The following is a 17983-nucleotide window of genomic DNA, read 5'->3' as shown; positions in this document are numbered from 1 at the left end:
ACTGCGCCTGGCAAGCCGGCAGACTCGCTCAGGGACCCATGCTCAGAACCCGGGAAGATGCTGGCTGAGATAGAGCGGAAGCTCTAAGAGCACCTCTGAGCTCACAAAGAGGTGGGAAGATGAGAGCACGCCCAAACCTGCCGTGCCCTGGCCTGGTCCGCAGGGGACCAGAACCGGGGGTCCCGCTGAGCTGGTGTCCCCAGCCACCCACGCAGCCAGTCTCTACCCTCTCAAGAGCTGTGCAGTGAGCCTTCCAGCAGAGTCTTCATCATGGCAAAGGCAGACAGGAGCTTGACGATCTCTGTTTACCTAAAAGTAATGCTGCCAGCCAGCCCACACCACCGCCTAGTGAGACGCGGGGTGGCTCGCTGGTCAGCAGGCCTTCCGGCGCGGGATGCAGGTACCACACGGGTGTAACAGGTCCCCTTTCAGCTGGATCCTCACTTTGAGGATTATAAGGGATGAAACACCTCAGGGAGAGGGTCCTTTCTGTCCTTTTCCCCCAGCTCCGGGGGCTGGGGTGTGACGGTGATGGTGACCCGCAGCCTGACACACGAGCCTCACCTGTCCTACCACCGCTGGATCCCACTCCCGAGAAGAGTGCCTCGCTCCCTCCCCTCGGACACTGGGACATCCCACAGTGTCCTCCACGGGACACGGCCCCCTCCCACGCCCCCAGGCCAACTCCAGGGGGCACTGAGAGATGCAAGGGCTCCACATCTGAAGCTTAGCAGCAGGCAGCAGGCACAGCCCCGGCGCATGGCAGGCACTCGCCCGGCATTTCATGAGCGCGGCCAACTGACAGCCGGGCCGGGAGCCTTCCCAGATGCTCTGTTTACGGCACACGCGGCCTCACTAGATGATACAGAGGCTTTTGGAAGACCAGGGCTTGACGACGCTACAGACCCCTGAAAACGGCCGTCAGAGCACGTGGTTTTTTTGTACACGTGCCTTCCCCCACAACTCAGAGACAGTCACCAACACCCAGTTTTGAGAATCGCTGGACCACACCACAGGCAGGGCAGCCAGAGGCCTAGCGCTCCAAGACCACGCTCCCTTAGGCTCCCGGTCGTGTCGTCATGGCGGGGCGTGGAGTCCCAAACCGCCGCAGCCGCTCTCCTGCACCGGGCTTCAGGGACATCACACACCTCACCAGGCTCGCTGCTCTCCACACTCTAGGCTGAATTTCTGGGAGGCAGGTGGGCGTTACAGGAAGTTGGATGTGGACGGCCTGGTCAGCATCCGGGGTGCCACAAATGCCCACTCCATGAATCCAAGAGAGAAGTTTCCACGGGCACCTACATCTCCTAAGGGCAGACACAGCTGGCAGAAAAGAAATCCAGCTGCTTCAGCGCATAAGGCACATGCGGGAGCCCCTCCTTCCCAGACCGCAGCTGCTCAGAGATGGGACGGGGCATCCTAACGGGGGGCAGGGGGGCAGAGCAACACACCTAATTCCCTCCCAAAGCCCTTCCATTCAACGGGTTTCCCGCAAAAATCAGAGTCAATTTACTGATACTTTACATGCTCTTCATCTCATATACATTTGACTCCCAGGAGAGAACCCTGGCGTTGAAAGGGTTTGGGGGACAGGGCTGGTGAGCAAGCCCTTCCACATGAGCCAGTCTGAGAGCCAGTCCGGGGAAGACCAACAGCGTGCGTGTGCCCTGAGCACGGAAACGGCTTCACCGAGAGCCGTGGAACCAACCCACCTGACTCACACAAGAAGCCGGGAGGCTGGAGCATGCCCGGCGGCCCTGGGGCCTGGACTGAACCGTCTCACCGTCCAAATCCAGGTCCTACAGACGGTCCTCCCCATGCCCCCCGGGGACGTTCCTAGTGAGTTTGATGGCTTTAAACCCTCTGTGTGCTTGAGGATTCCAGAATCCCTACCTCCAGCTCTGGGCTGCCTTGCACATTAACCGCCCACTCCACACCCGCACTGGGACGTCTGATAAACAATTCGCTCGGGTCCAGATCTGGATCCCTGCCTCCTCCCGGCACAGCCACTCTCTCAGGCAGTGCGTCCTGCTGGAGGGTCAGCTGCACCACTCGCTCCCTGCCCCACCAGACCCCTGCTCTAAAGCTCCAGGAGCACTGCCTGCACCAGACAGAGCGGCCCCCCCAACCCCGAAACCCTCCCCTCTCTCCCACCCGGGCCTAAGCCACATTCCCTGCCTCCTGTCCCACTGCTCTCCCATTCCACTCTCCTCAGGCCTCTGGCTTGGAGGGCCTCCCCAACGACATCCACCGGCACGGTGACCTGCTCTCGGGCACTCCATCTCCACGATTTTCCATGGTGGAAGGAACCTTACTCACTGCCAACTCCAGCAGGGCGCGAGCACAATGCCCATCTGCTCAGTGACCATGAGTTATGTGCACAAGGATGAGACGTGGGGCGGCAGGAGGCTTCCTGGCAGCAGCAAGGGCCCCTAGGACACGGAGGCCCAAATCTTCCAAAGCCGGAGGGACGGTATCCAACCACGGTTCTAGGCCTGTCCAAACTACCACATGCGAGAGCAGAATGAGGGCACCTTCAGACACTTGAGGACTAAAATATCTGTGCTCCCGCGTACCCCTTCCCGTGTACGCCACTGGAGCACGAGCTCCAAGAGTGCAGGAGTAAGGCATTCCCATGCCCCAGGAAATGCAGGCAGTGACCCGGGCCATCGGCGAGAAGCCAGAGAACAGTGGGCTGCAGGCTGCGAGCACAGCCCCTTCACATGGGCGCTGGGGTGAAGGGGCTCAGCAAACAGCCGTGCGTGTCGCTGGAACGCCAAGCACGACCCGCAACAGACCGGAGTGCGCACCGCTCCAAGAGCGCCCACAGGTCACCCGCCGCGTCCGAAATGACGATGTGCCGGGAGAGGCAGCCCACCACCCAGCAGCCCCGCGGATGCCGGGCTGGGCAGTCACAGTGGCTCTGTCTGGGCGACGGCCTCCAGCACCTGACAGCTGGGGCTCTGCGAATGCAGGCCGTAAAGACAGGCCCCAAACTTACAGAGGAGTCAGGGGAGGAGACTGATGAGTAAGCCATTTCGGGATCCTTCTGTGAATTTCAGTTATAAAGTAGAGATTTAATCTATCAGTTCAAGTCACAAGTAACCAGAAACGAAACACTTAAGGTAAGTAAAATTTGGGGTGTGAGAGGAGCACAAATGAACTCAATTACCACCCATAACAACAGGAAGATAACAGAGAAAATCTAACCCAGGGAGGATAAACCCTGAAATAGCAGTACGGACCCGTGACTTAGAGGCGCAGGGTAACCACTAAGAACGCAAAGACAAATGGTTGAAAGTAAATACTGTGAAACAAGTCGGGGGCGGGGTTCGACAAATACTTCTCATAAAAAGCATTTGTTACATGACTTCAAAGTGTATTACTTTGACTCAAATAATTTGAAAAAAAAAAAAAAAATCTTAATTACAATCAGAGAAATAACGAGCGTCTGACTTTCCGCAGCCCTCTCAACGCCAGGGAGGAGGCCCAGAAACAGCCTTATTCCCGCTCCTCTTCAAGGAATTACTGCATGTGTCCATCCAGCCACCATTACTAAATACGTCCTCACAGGACAGAGGAGTCTAGGGGCTGGAGGCCCCGCAGTATCCATGACAGACCAGTCCTGCCCTCCTGCTGCTTCAAGTGAGGCTATAAAGGAAACCAGATGAGAAACAAAGTAAGCTCAGACTCTGAGAATGGCCAAGACAACATGAAACCCTGTGAGAAGGACATGAATTGAGGAAGACCATCAGCACAGCCAGGGAGGTCTGACCTGAGGGGACAGTGTTTCAGGCCAAGGAGGAGCCCATGCAAAGGCCCTGTGGTCAGATCCCACTTAGCACATCTCAGGAACAGGAAGAGCAGACTGGGGGGCAGTGGAGGTGAGCTTCTGGAATCTAATTGGGATGGGAAACCACAAGGAGGATCTCAGTAGAGAGATAATGACACGGGGTTCACCTTCAGGATCACACTGGCTGCATGGTCTCCAGGAAGGCAGCACGAGGACCGGGGGCTGCGGCAGATGAGGCTGCTGACGGTCAGTGGCTGAGACCACGAGTGGACCTGGTGAGGAGTGCCAGACTTGGCGGGAAGATCCTGAAGGAGGTCCCCAAGGGTGTATAATGTGATTACACGTGGGTGTGAGGGACTAGAAGACTCGCAGGCGCCCGCTGCTCTGGCCTAAACTGGGGGTGTGAGGGCAAGTTGGGGGTCCTGCTACAGAAGCTGTGGATTCCAGACGTCTGCTGCCCAGCCCAGGGGCGATGGCAAAAAGGCAGGGAAGTAGGGGCTACAAACACAGATCTGTATCAACAGGATGTGAGAACGTTTCCCAAGAACACAAACAACATACTTGAGAGCTGAATTTTACCAAAACTGGTCTTTGCTGTGTAGGATTTTCATATAAAAAGAAGTCAATAAAATGAAGACATTTATATTCAAGTAAGGTCTCTCACTAATTCTGGGATAGAGCAGGAGTTGGCAAATGTTTCCTACAAAGAGCCAGACAGTAAATATATTACTCCTCGTGGACCAAGAGGCAAAACTGGGGGCATGATATACTCAGAGAATAAGAAAAAGTCCCACACATCTTTTAACTGATGAAATTCCAAATATAATAAAAATACCTGAGTGGTTTTTTGGGGGATACAGGTGTACAAATGGGAAGAATGACAGTCTTTTTGCAAAGAATGACATTTCACTTAACTGGGGTTCAAAGCAGGCTGTAAAGGTGGGTCACACATGCCCAGGCAGTGCCGGACCCGGCCTACAGGCCTCCCACCTGGCAGCTTCGTTCACGCTAGCTACACCTCCCACCCCTCCACAAACTGGAATATTTGTTTCTGTTTTCCAAAAGTCACACTTTCGGACTCTTCTAATCTCAGCGGTTAATAACTTCAAAAGTATATTCAGACATATGGCAAAGACACAGGAGTAACGACTGTCCTCAGGCCCACCATTATCTGGGTTTCCCTGTATTCCCTTCCCTTCTGTGACCACATGTTCAGGGGTTCCTGAGACATGGGTGGATTCTGGGGAGAGGATGGGAGGCATATTCCCAAACACTTGGGGTCTGATATCCAAGCTGGGTTCACAGTCATCTGGTAAACACACAAACGTCCAACACTGCAGACAATTTCCAGATCACAAATGAGGTGCCTTTACCCTACCTTCACATTCAAGCTAAAGCTAGACTGCAGGGCGCAGGGCAGGGAGGTGAGGGGGGAGCCACTGGGTAAAAGAAGTGACTGCACAGGCCCTGGGGGCAGGCACAGCAGGATCACAGCCCTCCCTGGCCCTCCCTGGTAGTTAAGAGCTGACAGACCAGAGTCAGAATAAGTAATTTTCATGGTGATCTCACCATGTAACATAAAACTCTACAACACTACCTCTTCTTCGGGCGCCTGGGTGGCTCAGTGGGTTAAAGCCTCTGCCTTCGGCTCAGGTCATGATCCCAGGGTCCTGGGATCGAGCCCCACATCGGGCTCTCTGCTCAGCAGGAGCCTGCTTCCTTCTCTCTCTCTGCCTGCCTCTCTGCCTACTTGGGATCTCTGTCAAATAAATAAATAAAATCTAAAGAAAAAAGTCTTTAACAGGTGCCTGGGTGGCTCAGTGGGTTAAGTGTCTGCCTTTGGCTCAGGTCATGATCCCGGGGTCCTGGGATCGAGTCCTGCATGAGGCTCCTGGCTCAGTGGGGAGCCTGCTTTTCCCTCACTCTCTCTGCCTGCTGCTCTGCCTGCTTGTGTTCTGTCAAATAAATAAAATGTTTAAAAAAAATTCCCCAAACAAAAGGAGACTTGTCTCAGTCACCAAAGCCTTAGACTATGAGAATCTGCAGGGCTGCTGCAGTGACGAATGTCATCCGTTCAGCTGGGAAACCACCCAAACCCGTCAGTTTCGCCCTATGAATACAGGACTCAGGGATGTTCCGCCAGTGCTTGAAAGCAATCGCTCTCTTTTTGGCAAATAACACCTTCTTCTAGAAAGCTTCTTGTCTCCACCCACTACGTAAAGCCTTCATCAGGGACCCTCACACAGCAAGTTTTGAGTTTTCAATACTGTATTGGGTTTGCAGCCTGTTACATCGAAACAGGCTCTACAGTGTTGTGGGCGAAGAGAAGAGCAGCCCAAGTGCGGGACCTGAACCGCGGGCGGAGGCGCCTGCAGACGCGCGGGGACCGCCTGCCGACTCGGGCGCAGCCGCTCCACACCCACTTGGGGTCATTTCTGGGCTCTCACAGGAGAGCCCAAGACAGGCTTTCCGGACAAGGCCGCACTTGGAAAGGAAGACAAAGGGTCTCGGAGGCGACGGGAACGGTGTCAAGGAAGCGCCGCAGCGTCGGGAAAAAGGCTCAGACAGAGCTGCCGGCGTGGGCAGGACACGACCAGGAATGGGCGCAGAGCTGTGTGGCCCCCACAGCCTGGCAGCGACCACCACAGTCTGGACGAAGACAGAACGCAAGCACGCTCGGAGTTTTCGGAGCCGCAGACGAGTCTGGTGAGAGAGCATTCCACAGAGCACAAAGGAAAGGAAAGTGAGCCGCCCGAGCCGGACAGGGCCTGAGTGGGGCTGGGTAACTGGGCTTGCGGCCTGCTTCCGCGCAGCCCGGGAGAACTCACGACGGCTCTGCATTTCAGCCGCTGAAAACAAAACGGAACGTTTCAAGACACAAATGTCCTCTGGAATTTAAGTCCGGGCACCCGTGGCCCCGGTCTGCTGCGGCCCAGCCACGTCCCTTCGCCCTCCTCCGGTGCTCGGCCCACAGAGACTGGGGACCTGCAGGACCCAAAACGTGACATGGGGACCTTCCCAGCAAGTCTGCAGACCGCACTGTCGCACTGCGAGAATGGAGGCCCCAAACCACACCTTTCTGGAACCAACACATTTTAAACTGCAACAGAAAGAAGAGGTGTGAGCGAGAAAACTGGTCACCAGCACGGAAGAAGACGGACAGAGATGGACGGACCCACGAGAGAGACTCAACGGAAAACAGCCTCCAGGACCCAGAACCGAATCTCCGAATCTGTCTCCAGGACAACGGGGAAGTGTGCGCCAGGTCACCAGGCATCCAGCCAGAGCGCGCCAGGCCCCCGGTGGCGAGGTGGGGGAGCGGCCGGCTCCTTCCTCTCCCCAGCAACGTCCATGTCCAGAGCCCTCTTGGCAGCGCTCCTGGGCTCCAGGCAATGGGACTGCGTTCGGTTCTCTCCGCCACGGCGCTCAGCGACGTGACCAAGCTCCGAGAATGGCGGCTGGGGGCAACGAGTGACAGCCAAGCAGCTAACAACTCCGCACGACTGGTCGGTGGCGGCAGCCGGCTGGGCCAGGAAAGACCAGGCTGGATGCTAGCTAACAAAGTTGGGGAAGGGAGGCGCTCCCCGAGAACTGTACACCCAAACCAGCTTTCCTGTCTGCACCAGGGCAGGAGGCACTTCTTGGGCACATGAGAACGCATGGACAAGACCCTCATGACACAGGTCCCCGAGGCCTGAATGCACAGAGGCGCCCCGGCGGAAGCCCAACCCTCAGGAGGGAGGCCAGCCGGCCGGGGTGGGGCGGGCCGCAGAGCGAGCAGCGGGCTCACACTCTCACAACACAACACAAACACAGCTTCCTGAAAATCCAAATCCGGAGCTGGGGGATGGAAAGGGAAGGGATTTAGGAGTATTTTAATTCCCTCCAGTTTCACAATTGATTAAGGACATCTAAGATAAGAACAGAGCTTTTAAAAAAATCTACAATCTCAATCTCTTTAATTCTTGATGTACGGAAGAAACTTTTTTTTTTTTTAAGATTTCATTTATTTATTTGTCAGAGAGAGAGAGCACAAGCAGAGGCAGAGGGAGAAGCAGGTTCCCTGCCGAGCAAGCAGCCCGATGTGGGACTCGATCCCAGGATGCTGGGATCATGACCCGAGCCAAAGTCAGCCGCTTAACTGACTGAGCCACCCAGGCGTCCCTACGGAAGAAACTTTTATCTGAAAATCAGCAACCACTTCCCTTTGATTTTTGATTATAGAGTCTTCTGCTAAATTCGAGTAAAATTAAAAAAGCTTACTTCTACTTTAACACAAATATTTCTCTCTGTACGCCCAACCTTCTCATCCCTGCTTGGCACAAAGCTCATCTTTGTGCTCCCGGTTGGGAGCTTCCCACTCTCCCTCGCCTCACCACACTCACGTCAGTGTTTCCCGCTGTGTCAGGGATGCTCCCTCATGGTGAAAATGTCTATTTCTGGGTGGTGGAATCCTGGGTAATATCTTTACTTTCTTCCTTCCATTTCCCTTCACTTACAATAAAGGTGTTTTTTAAAAAAAGGGTTTCGAAGGTAAACAAAGCACTTCAAGGTCATGATTTTGCAGGAAAAAAGAAATGCTATGAACAGCTCCAGCAAAATCACACTTTAAAAAAACAGCAGAAACAAGAAAATATCTAGTCTATACAGTTTAATTTCACTTCAGTTATTTATAGAATGAAACGTGAAAAAAAAATGGGTTGGCATTTTATTTTTTATTTAAAAACTGCATGCCACATCAGTGGGCAGTATTTCAGTATCCCTGTTTCCTGCATAATTAACTGTACTTACGACCCTCTTCAGCAAAGATTTACAGCTAAACAGCAGGAGAACCAAATAACAGAAAATGACTGTCAAGCTAACACAAGCAAATTGTTAGTTTTACACGTCTCTATTTAAGGTTCTTTTAAAAAAATTCTTTCCAAATAAAAACAGACGATTTTCTTCTGAGGATGCCTCTAACCAGGAAAATCTCTCACTGGAAAGAAGTCAATCCCAAGTAATGGCCTGAGGGGATTCTTAGTCCTGGGCTAATAGAAAGAATGGGAAAAGCTTGGTGACTCCGGCTCTGATGGGCCCCGTGGGCCCCAGGCTCCTGCGGGAAGAGCTGACAGTGCTCAGACTGTGTGTTAACAACACAGGCCTGCAAGAGCCCCTCGGGGTGCTGGGGTAGTCTCACAGAATCATCCCACCCATCCTTGTGCTTTTTCTGGGAAGGGGACAGTCACCAACACAGTCCAAGAGGCACAGCCCGGCGGGTGATGCAGCGGGTCCCCATGGAGCCCCACTCCTACAGGTCAGCTGACCTGCTGGAGGAGCTTCTCTTCTACACCTGCTCCACCCCTGGCCCCGTCCCTGTGCACGGACTGGGTCCCCTTCGTCCTCTCAAGAGGGCATCCTCTCCCGAGGGCACACAGGGCATGTCAGTCTCCCACCAGCACTAGAAATCTGGCTTGCGAGGACACTCCCGTGACCCCTTCCTCCCGTGCAGGTCCCAGGCGGACAGAGGCCGTCAGCCCACCAGCACTCGCGCCCGCCGCGGCGCAGGTCCCACCAGCATGGCTTCTCTGTAACTTCTCCCATCACGAAGGACTTCAAGCTCACTAATGTCAAATAACACGTTCAACGGCACAGAAACTGCACCCCAAGGCTTACACTTCGCGTGTTCGCGTACGCCGCCCAGGGCCCACGACCGTCTTGCATCCTGCACACGTGCGCTGCGGTCTGGTGCGACGGCGACCCTGGCTCGCACTCCCCGCGGGCCGAGCTCTAGAGCCCGCAGGAACGATGCCATTCGGGGGAGCTGCGAGGGGAAACCTTGGAAAAAACTGCATGGCCATGTTACCTCTCTGAATTACTCACACGGCAGTCTGCGTTTCTGCTGCACATTTTTCTCTCCCATTTGACTACAAAAGCTGTTGGTGTGTTAGACCCTTCTGTTTCCTCAATCAGTGTTTTTCTCTTAGCAGAATCTAGTCATCCGTTGGCTTAAAGAACAGAATCCTTCACTGGTTAAAGTCTCCTGACTTTGCAGGGAGCTGTCCACGCAGCACCTCTGTCTGGAAGCCGCCAGGCTGCTGGGTAAAAGGCGGGGCTCTTCCCCGGGGACCCCCTTCCTTCCAGGCTGCCTGAGTCTCCTTCCCCACCCACTTCCGAGCGTGGGTCTCAGGGCTCTGGCTCACGAACACTCGGAAGGCGCCCCTGGTTTGCGTGTGGGGCGAGCCGGCAACGGGACATGCTGCACCCTAGGGCCAGGAGGCTCCTCTCCAGCAGCCCGGGCCTGTTTTCCCAACAGAGCTCTCCTGTGAAGTGATTTCTTCCACAGAAGCTACCGTGATGACATATTTAATTAAAATTTATGCAAATGGATGAAAGGACAACTGCTTACAAGACTGCGCAGAACCAGGAAGAGAACGGGGCGTGAGAGCCGTCACATCACAGATGCCACCCAAACTCTGCTCTGGGTGCCGGCACCCCTCACCACACGGCGTCCAGCGCAGAGAGGAGAGCTTGGCACACCGTCCCAGGCGACTGGCCAACAGCCCAGCTCGTGTCCTCGTCACGAGATGGTTCAGGTCTGCAGGCACCACTTCTAGACCGGTTCTTAGCACAGAGCTGGTTTGAACCAGCACCTCGTCAGGCCCCAAGAGGTCTTCCCTGTAACATTTCACGGACTACCAGATGGGACTCCTTTCCCTTCACCGCGCCTCCTTCTCAAACCTTTCATATTCTTGTTTTGTTTTTTTTTTTTTAAATAATCATAGAATCTACAGACGAAAACAAACATCTTTGAAAACCTGAATACAGGTGCTCACACGTACTTGTGCCAGGGCTCCTCCTGGAAACTGGATCAGTATGTCCAACCATCCAGGCCTCCTGCCTCACCCCACGAGCACTGGACCCTGGACCGTGGCCACTGCGGCCACCCTGGGGCTGATGCTCTCGTAGTCCCCACTAGGCACGGCCCCTTTCCCTCTGCACAGCCCAGCTTCAGAGGGCCCGTGCTCAGGCGTGCAGTTCTACACTGTCTGCTGTCCAGTTTCTGGCCTCCCCACGTCGATGGGACGGCTCTCGCTTCGGTAACAAGGTGTCTGGCTGAAGTGTGGACACCTCACAGTCTGCCTCCCTAGCCTCTAGGCAGCCCTGACCTCTGCTGAGCACAGGCTCTAGAGCAGCTCTGGGACAGCCTGTTGCCCTCACGCCTGCGGCCCATAACGGGATGTCTACAAGCAGCACCCACTGGGCCACGTGTTTTCTTGACCTGCCTTGCATTTTTACAAAATATGATCTCACTGCCAACACCTGCAAATCGAGGAAGTTCACCTGACGTTTTAGATTTCTTGCCTCTCTGCAAACTCTGGCACCCGGTCCCTGACTCTGGCACAGCCGCGATCCACGTGTGAGCTGCCCTGGGTCCTGTCAGCGCTGTTCTTTCAGCTCTTGGGCTAGACAGCTGAGCTGTGAGGCTGAGCACCAGGCACAAGTCCCAGACACCCCGCCTGCACCCGCCTGTCAGTGGAGGCGGGCGCTAACGGGCGCCCCTGCTGGAGCACTTCCTGGGAGAGGGGGGCTGGGGTCCCGGCAGGGAGTTGCACCTGGTGCACCTGCCATTTGTCTGAGGAGGGACTGGCATCAGTGGGGCTCTGTGAGCCCACAGGGAGCCTAAGTCACAGAGCAGCCACCGGACCAGCTGTGTGGCGGGGTCTCCCAACCCAGTGCCATGGGGGCAGCACAACATGCTGCCCGCCACCACCCTCGCTACTGAACAGCACGTGCTCCATGACACAGAGTGACGAGCTGGTGATGGTCACCCTGCCCCCGAATTTCTTCTCTTCTGTGCCAGACAGTTCAACAGCCCCACAGACCTAGTGGATGCACACGGACAAAGTGTTTGACTTGCAGAAGTTCAATAACGGGTGTGAAACAGGAGAACGAGGAAGCCGAGGGATGTTCCACTCAGCCAACTTCTACGGTCACTCCTGGCTCCCACTCACCTGTGGGGCCCTGTCGTCCACACAGCACTCCCCGCCGTGAGCACTGCAAACCCCCAGTCCTTCACAAGGCTCTTTCAGGATACGCACATTAAGTTCCCTCAAGTCACTGCCTATAAAGCCTGCAGATGTCACTTCAGCCCATCAGTCACACACGGCCATGGGCTGCGCCAGCACAGGGGTCTCTGGCTACTCTTTTGGACAGACACTCAGAGAATGAGCGGCCTATGTCTTAAAAGAGAATTACTCTCTGGATGACCTCTCGCCCTCTGACTGTGACGAGCTTTACGGATAGATCACCCAATCGGATCTGTCGGTGCAAGACCACGAACCCCCACAGCCATCCTGAAGCCTCTCCCCGCGTTCGTCGTTAACTTCTGAGTAACTTTAAAAAGATCGGATAAAGAGACCGAGCTCCAATACTTTCAAATGATTACTTGAACAGAACCTCAAGATTTGCCTTCTATTAATAATCTTCCGGTAATTAAGAAGATAAAAGGCCAACAAGCAGGCTGGACAGGAGGGAACGTACGAGCCAGAATGCTGAGGCGCACATCGCACGCTAGCTCGAGCTGTGTCTTTTGCAGGAAAGCAACCATGCGGACAGCGCCACAGCCCGCCAGTGTCCACGCTCCTTGGGCTTTGTAATAGAGCTTCAACTTCAGTTAGGGCCATGGCATGTTGGACTCCAGCCCCCACTGCAGGCCAGGAGACCACACGACACCGTCCTGTCTGCGAGGGTCAAAGGGAGGCACGAGGCATGGCTTCTTGGGTGGGAGGGGCGGGGCGCCCTTCAAAGAAGGGCAAAGCCCCCAAACACCTGCTTTCTGTCCTCACCCTTCTTCTTTACCCTTCCTGGAAGGCAGGGCTGACACTGGATACAGAGCAGCCATCTGTCACCATTAGGGGACGCACGACAGGATGAGGCCACATACCGAGGACAGCTACCCACGAAGACCCAAGGGACCAAGTCCTCCCAGCATCTCCACCGGCCCCGTGCTGCATGCACGGCTGTCGTGCGGCCCGGCTGGGTTGGCTGTGCAGCAGGCCGCGGGCCGGGAGGCGCACAGCGAGGTACTCACAGTCAGCGGTGTACTCCGCCTGGGAGGGCTGCGCACTGCCGTCTGCCGAGGGGGGGGTGGGAGCGGGGCTGTCGGCCTGGGCTTTACGGACCAGCGCGGCAAGGGGGTGATCCGGGTCCACCACCTTCAAAGGCTGCAGACAGAGAGGATGTGTGGTCAGATCATTCCCATACCTGGAGTCAAGGGGAACCCTTTTGTGGCCAAGAAGGCTCAACTCAACCACAGAACACTGTGTTTCGGAGCATGGTGGACGCGCTTCAGGACACGGAGAGAGCCCGAATGACCGTGGCCATGCTCTATGTGGCTGCTCGTGAGTCCCAGGGGAAGCGAGGGAACACATGGCTTCCACCTTCTAGTAACCACTCGGGAAAGAAAGGCGGGATGGCCAGGACTGTACTGCCACCCATAAAAGTGCGAGCCACCAAGCAAACAACAAAAATGCAAAACAGACTTTGATGATGATAAAGTAAGATACAAAAAAAATGGCCGCTTCGTGATTTCCCAAAACTAGACTAACACCAGTTCTGTTATGGCATAAAAAACACAGAAGATAGAAACCTTCATCAGCTCCTCCAGGCGGTTACACTTCTTGGAAGCGAAGAGAGACGGGTGCAGGTAACTCCCATCTCCTTCATCATCGTCATCATCAGAGCTGACCCCCGATTCTGGAAAGCAAAAGCGTGTTTCAAGATTCTGGTGTGTGGGGAGAGACAGGGCACAGATACGCGACAGGAACACTCAGAAGCAGACAGAGGCGGGGCTGCAGGCAACCGTGCGGCCGTTCTCCACCCAGAAAGCACCCCTGGGGAGCAGCCCCCACAGCACTACGCCCGACGCACTCATGGAAAGCGCGGGACGAAGACAGGCGTGCACTGTGGGCCCACCCAGCATAGCCATCCAGCGTCCCCTAGTCTGGGGCCTTTGTGTTTTAACTTTTTAGAGAAATGGCAAAACGTGCTGATGGATGAAAGGTAGAACAAGGCAACAGACACTTCAGAAAACTAACAGATGTGAGAAAATGAGATCTGTAACCAAGGTCTGTACAAATGAATCTGAAAATCCTGTTTCCATGGCAGACACGTACAGATAGACTGCTGTCCCTGAACGTTATGCAAAAGTTACTTGGCCTTTGTGGTAAGAATTCCCAATTTAGATATTTGATAAAAACAACAGCTTAAGGTAGACACGAATAAAAAAGGGAGAGTAGAACTAACTTCCATTTTTGTGCACACGTAACTTAACCTCAGGCCCTGAAGCCGCGTGTGCGTGGATGGCGGGAACCATCCCAGGAGGCAGATTTACTCTTTTCTCCGGGAAACGTGAAACAGCCAAAATGAGAGGAAAAATTTCCAACCCAGATGACTGTGTTCTGATAGCACCAATATTTAATTATATTTCACTGTCTCTGGAAATAATTAAGAATCTAGTGTGTTGTCAAGATTTCCTCAAGGAGAGCTTCACCCCACCCTAAGCCCCAGCAGTGGGTCTGATGAACGCCACAGTGGTGGGCCACACGAACATTCTGGAAGCCCTGCAGCGCGGGCTTATCCCCAGCACAGGCCCCATGTCCACACAGGACACGCAGTCTCACATACTCTTTTTCTCTTCGCTTCTGTTTTCTGCCAGCACCGTATAGCGTCCTTCTTTCATGGCTTTCTGAATGAATTTGTAGTAGGGGTTGAGGTAGTGATCAAAGCGTAGAAAGTCGAATTGAGAGTTTCGGGCCTGCTTGGCTTTCAGCATTATTTCAAACTGTGCTCCCTGTTTACACACGAAATTCGCTGTGCGCTCAATGATAGCGTGCATCTTGGCTGTTGGTGGCTATGGAAAAACATACATATTCACATGATCAATTTTTCCTCTTTTTCACTGGCCACATGACTTAAAACAGAAGAAAAACCTCGTTTTACTGTCAAATACATGAAGTAAGAGACATTTCAAGGGGCGCCTGGATGGCTCAGCTAAGCGGCCGACTCTTGACTTTGGCTCAGGTTATGATCTCAGGGTCCTGGGATTGAGCCCCATGTAAGGCTCTGCACTCAGCGGGGAGTTTGCTCGTCCCTCCCCCTCAGTTCCTCCCCCAACTTGCATTTTCTCTCTCAGATAAATAAAATCTTTAAATTAAAAAAAAGAGAGAGAGACCCATTTCGGTCAGAAGAGCCCCATTTGAACAGCCCCTGGTTGGTTCCACTTTGGTCTGTTTCTGGATTCTGCAGTATCTCACAGGGAGAAAACTCACAGGCCAAGGCAGGCCACTCCAGCTTTGAGCAGAACTGACTCGAGGCAACCTTTTTTTTTTTTTTTTTAAAGATTTTATTTATTTATTTGACAGACAGAGATCCCAAATAGGCAGAGAGGCAGGCAGAGAGAGAGGAAGGGAAGCAGGCTCCCTGCTGAGCAGAGAGCCCGATGCGGGGCTCGATCCCAGGACCCTGAGATCATGACCTGAGCCGAAGGCAGAGGCTTTAACCCACTGAGCCACCCAGGTGCCCCAAGGCAACCTTTTTTATACCAACTCACTGTACCTCCACATTCAACAGGTTCCGCGATGGGGTTGGAGGCTGTGAACTCTCAGAAGCTGTATGCAAATTATGTGCATGTGCATGTTTCTAGGGAGGGTGTACACATTCCCCCAGTTTCTCAAGGGTCTACACAGCACTCCTCTTGCCTTCTGAGCTGGGACTAGATTTCCTAGCTTGGGAAGCAGCCTTTTTGGGCACCTGAGGAAAGCCCCATGCGCTCACCTGCTCCTACACCTAACTCACCCCCACACCACGTGGGCACTGTCTGGCCACAACAGGGAGGGTCTGTATCACCTGCGGGAACAGAGGGCACCACCTTGCTGCCTATAAGTGAGGTCACTACCAGGAATCAGACCCCGCCAACCAGTTTCCTGACCAAGCTGCGAAGTTCCTTCTACCACATAACACGCTTGGCATTTCCCATCCACCAACGGAGCTCGTCAGACCAGACGCTGAAAGCCATACTCCAAAAATACTTTTAATAATAAGGAAGAGATTAACACTTAGAAATTACATGCAAATAAAGTGGGAAATTATTCATTAAAAATGGGCAGTTAAGTATTCAAGATGCTTTCCATAATTCCAGAACCACATCCTTCATAAAATTTAAACGCCTTAATTCTCAAATTTAATGCTTGAAGTGATAACAGTCCTTCACACTTAAATAAGATAAGTACCTACAATTAAAGTTATTTACTGTTCCCAAAATAAACTAGATTCCACGTCACAGGCCCACTGTGCCTGGAGTACGGATCCTGAGGCAGACTTTCAACGGCTTGTGCTAACAGCAGGATTAATCTTTGGATCTGTGTTCCACGCACACGTCGATCACTAACAGTGAATTCAGAACAGTGACCTTGAAAGGAAACCACAATGGCCTCTGTGGAGAGGCGCTCTCCACCAACCACACTAAGCTGCTGGTTTAAAATCCCTAAAAGGAGGCCTATTCATGACACAACAGTGTGGTGAAAAGACGCGGCCACAGCACTGGTGACTATAGAGAGAGGCGTGCTGAGCGCACTTCTGGGCCTGCTCCCAGACCAAGTGGGTAACATGCCCGCACCTGGTGGGAAAAGTCTTTGCTCTCCTCATCACACTATCCTTATGCAGGTCTTTTCCTATTTATACCACGAGTATCCCTACCACAGAGTGGGATTTCAAGGACATACACGCGTATACGTTATGTTACAAAAACTAATGATAAAAGGGGAAATGGGGGGACACCTGGGTGGCTCAGTTGGTTAAGCAGCTGCCTTTGGCTCAGGTCATGATCCCAGCGTCCTGGGATCGAGTCCCACATCGGGCTCCTTGCTCATCAGGGAGCCTGTTTCTCCCTCTGCCTCTGCCTGCCATTCTGTCTGCCTGTGCTTGCTCTCTCTCCCTCTCTCTCTGACAAATAAATAAATAAAATCTTAAAAAAAAAAAAAAAAAAAAAAAAAAAAAAAAGGGGAAATGCTTGTCTTATATAGGGAGGCCTTTGGTGTAAGAAGGTGCCCGAGCCCAAGAAGATAGGCTCATGCCTCCTCACTCTTCCCAGATTACAAACAGAGCTCTAAAAACTGTGGGTTAGGCGGTGGGAAATGGAAGAAGGTGAGAAAGCCCACGCCAGTGTCAGGTCTCCTAATAGCTCTGGAAAAGCAGAGGGACCAGGATGGGGTGGCACAGGAACGGAAGGCAGGGTGAACAGTGACGGGCCCCTGGAGCGGTTGGGCTGGCCCTCTCCTCTGCTGTGATCAGGGAAGGAAGAATCAAATGCCCACTTCATTCACAGCCCAAAATAAGTATTACATCAAGTCACAATTCAATTGTTAAAAAACAAACAAACACAGAACTATAAATGCAACAGCAGGAAACAGGAAAATATTTTTAAAATCTTTGAGGACTGGGAAGGGACTTTCAGAACAAAATTCAGAATCCTGGGGCTACAATGGGACCTAGTGACGTGTGTGACTCCATAAACACATCTACATTCTGCGAGGAGATAGATGTTGGAAGACAAGGTGCTCGGAGAACACGCATGCACGGGGCACACGGGGCACGCTCATCATACGTGAACAGTCCTTACGGATCCCAAAGAAAAGGCAAGAACTCCACAGGATGCTTCCCGCCCCTATCCTGGGGTGACAGAACGGCTGAATCATGATGACAACAACACTCTAATCTCAACACCCACCAGCCAGAGCTCTGAGCCATCTAGACCTCAACGTGTCTCCAGCGCGCGGCGGCCAAGCACATCTACTCCCCAGGCGCCCGTGCTGCGAGGACTGAGGACAGGAGCAAAGCACAGAGCACGCGGCTGGCTACTGTCACCGCACGGCCTTAACCCCAGAGGGGGAAATGTTGAGCATGATGGCAATTACACATTGAGTCCTGCCCTGTTCTTCCTCTAGTTCATAAAGTGTGTTCAGATGAGCGTGTTTCCCCCAGAAAGAACTTCTAACCAGATCTGTGGGGCAGCAGCACTTCCAGCCCCCACGGCTGATCAGAACAACCCTCCCTCCCCACTCCCAGCAGAGCTCTAGGTGTGCGCCAGGTGTGGGGCACACAACTGAACACGAGCAGGTGGGGGCAGAGTACAACCTGAATCAGGACCAG

The 17983-nt window shown here is 53.5% G+C and overlaps 1 protein-coding gene across 1 annotated transcript in view; it reads right to left on the bottom strand.

Moving 5' to 3' along the window:
* LOC111140004 (splicing factor SWAP) overlaps positions 1–17983 on the bottom strand; it is a 68281-nt gene that overhangs the window by 39404 nt on the left and 10894 nt on the right. The window contains exons 5-7 of the mRNA XM_022492395.1: positions 14462–14687; positions 13425–13531; positions 12867–12999 (exon numbers count right to left, since the gene is read on the bottom strand). Coding sequence (XP_022348103.1) covers positions 12867–12999; positions 13425–13531; positions 14462–14687 — 466 coding nt within the window. The remainder of the gene's footprint in view (positions 1–12866; positions 13000–13424; positions 13532–14461; positions 14688–17983) is intronic.

This window comes from Enhydra lutris, unplaced genomic scaffold (genome assembly GCF_002288905.1).
Source record: "Enhydra lutris kenyoni isolate GAN:26980312 unplaced genomic scaffold, ASM228890v2 scaffoldscaffold144, whole genome shotgun sequence".
Classification (NCBI taxonomy): Eukaryota; Metazoa; Chordata; class Mammalia; order Carnivora; family Mustelidae; genus Enhydra; species Enhydra lutris.
Note: the sequence above shows the minus strand (reverse complement) of the source record. Positions and strands in the feature narration are given on the sequence as shown.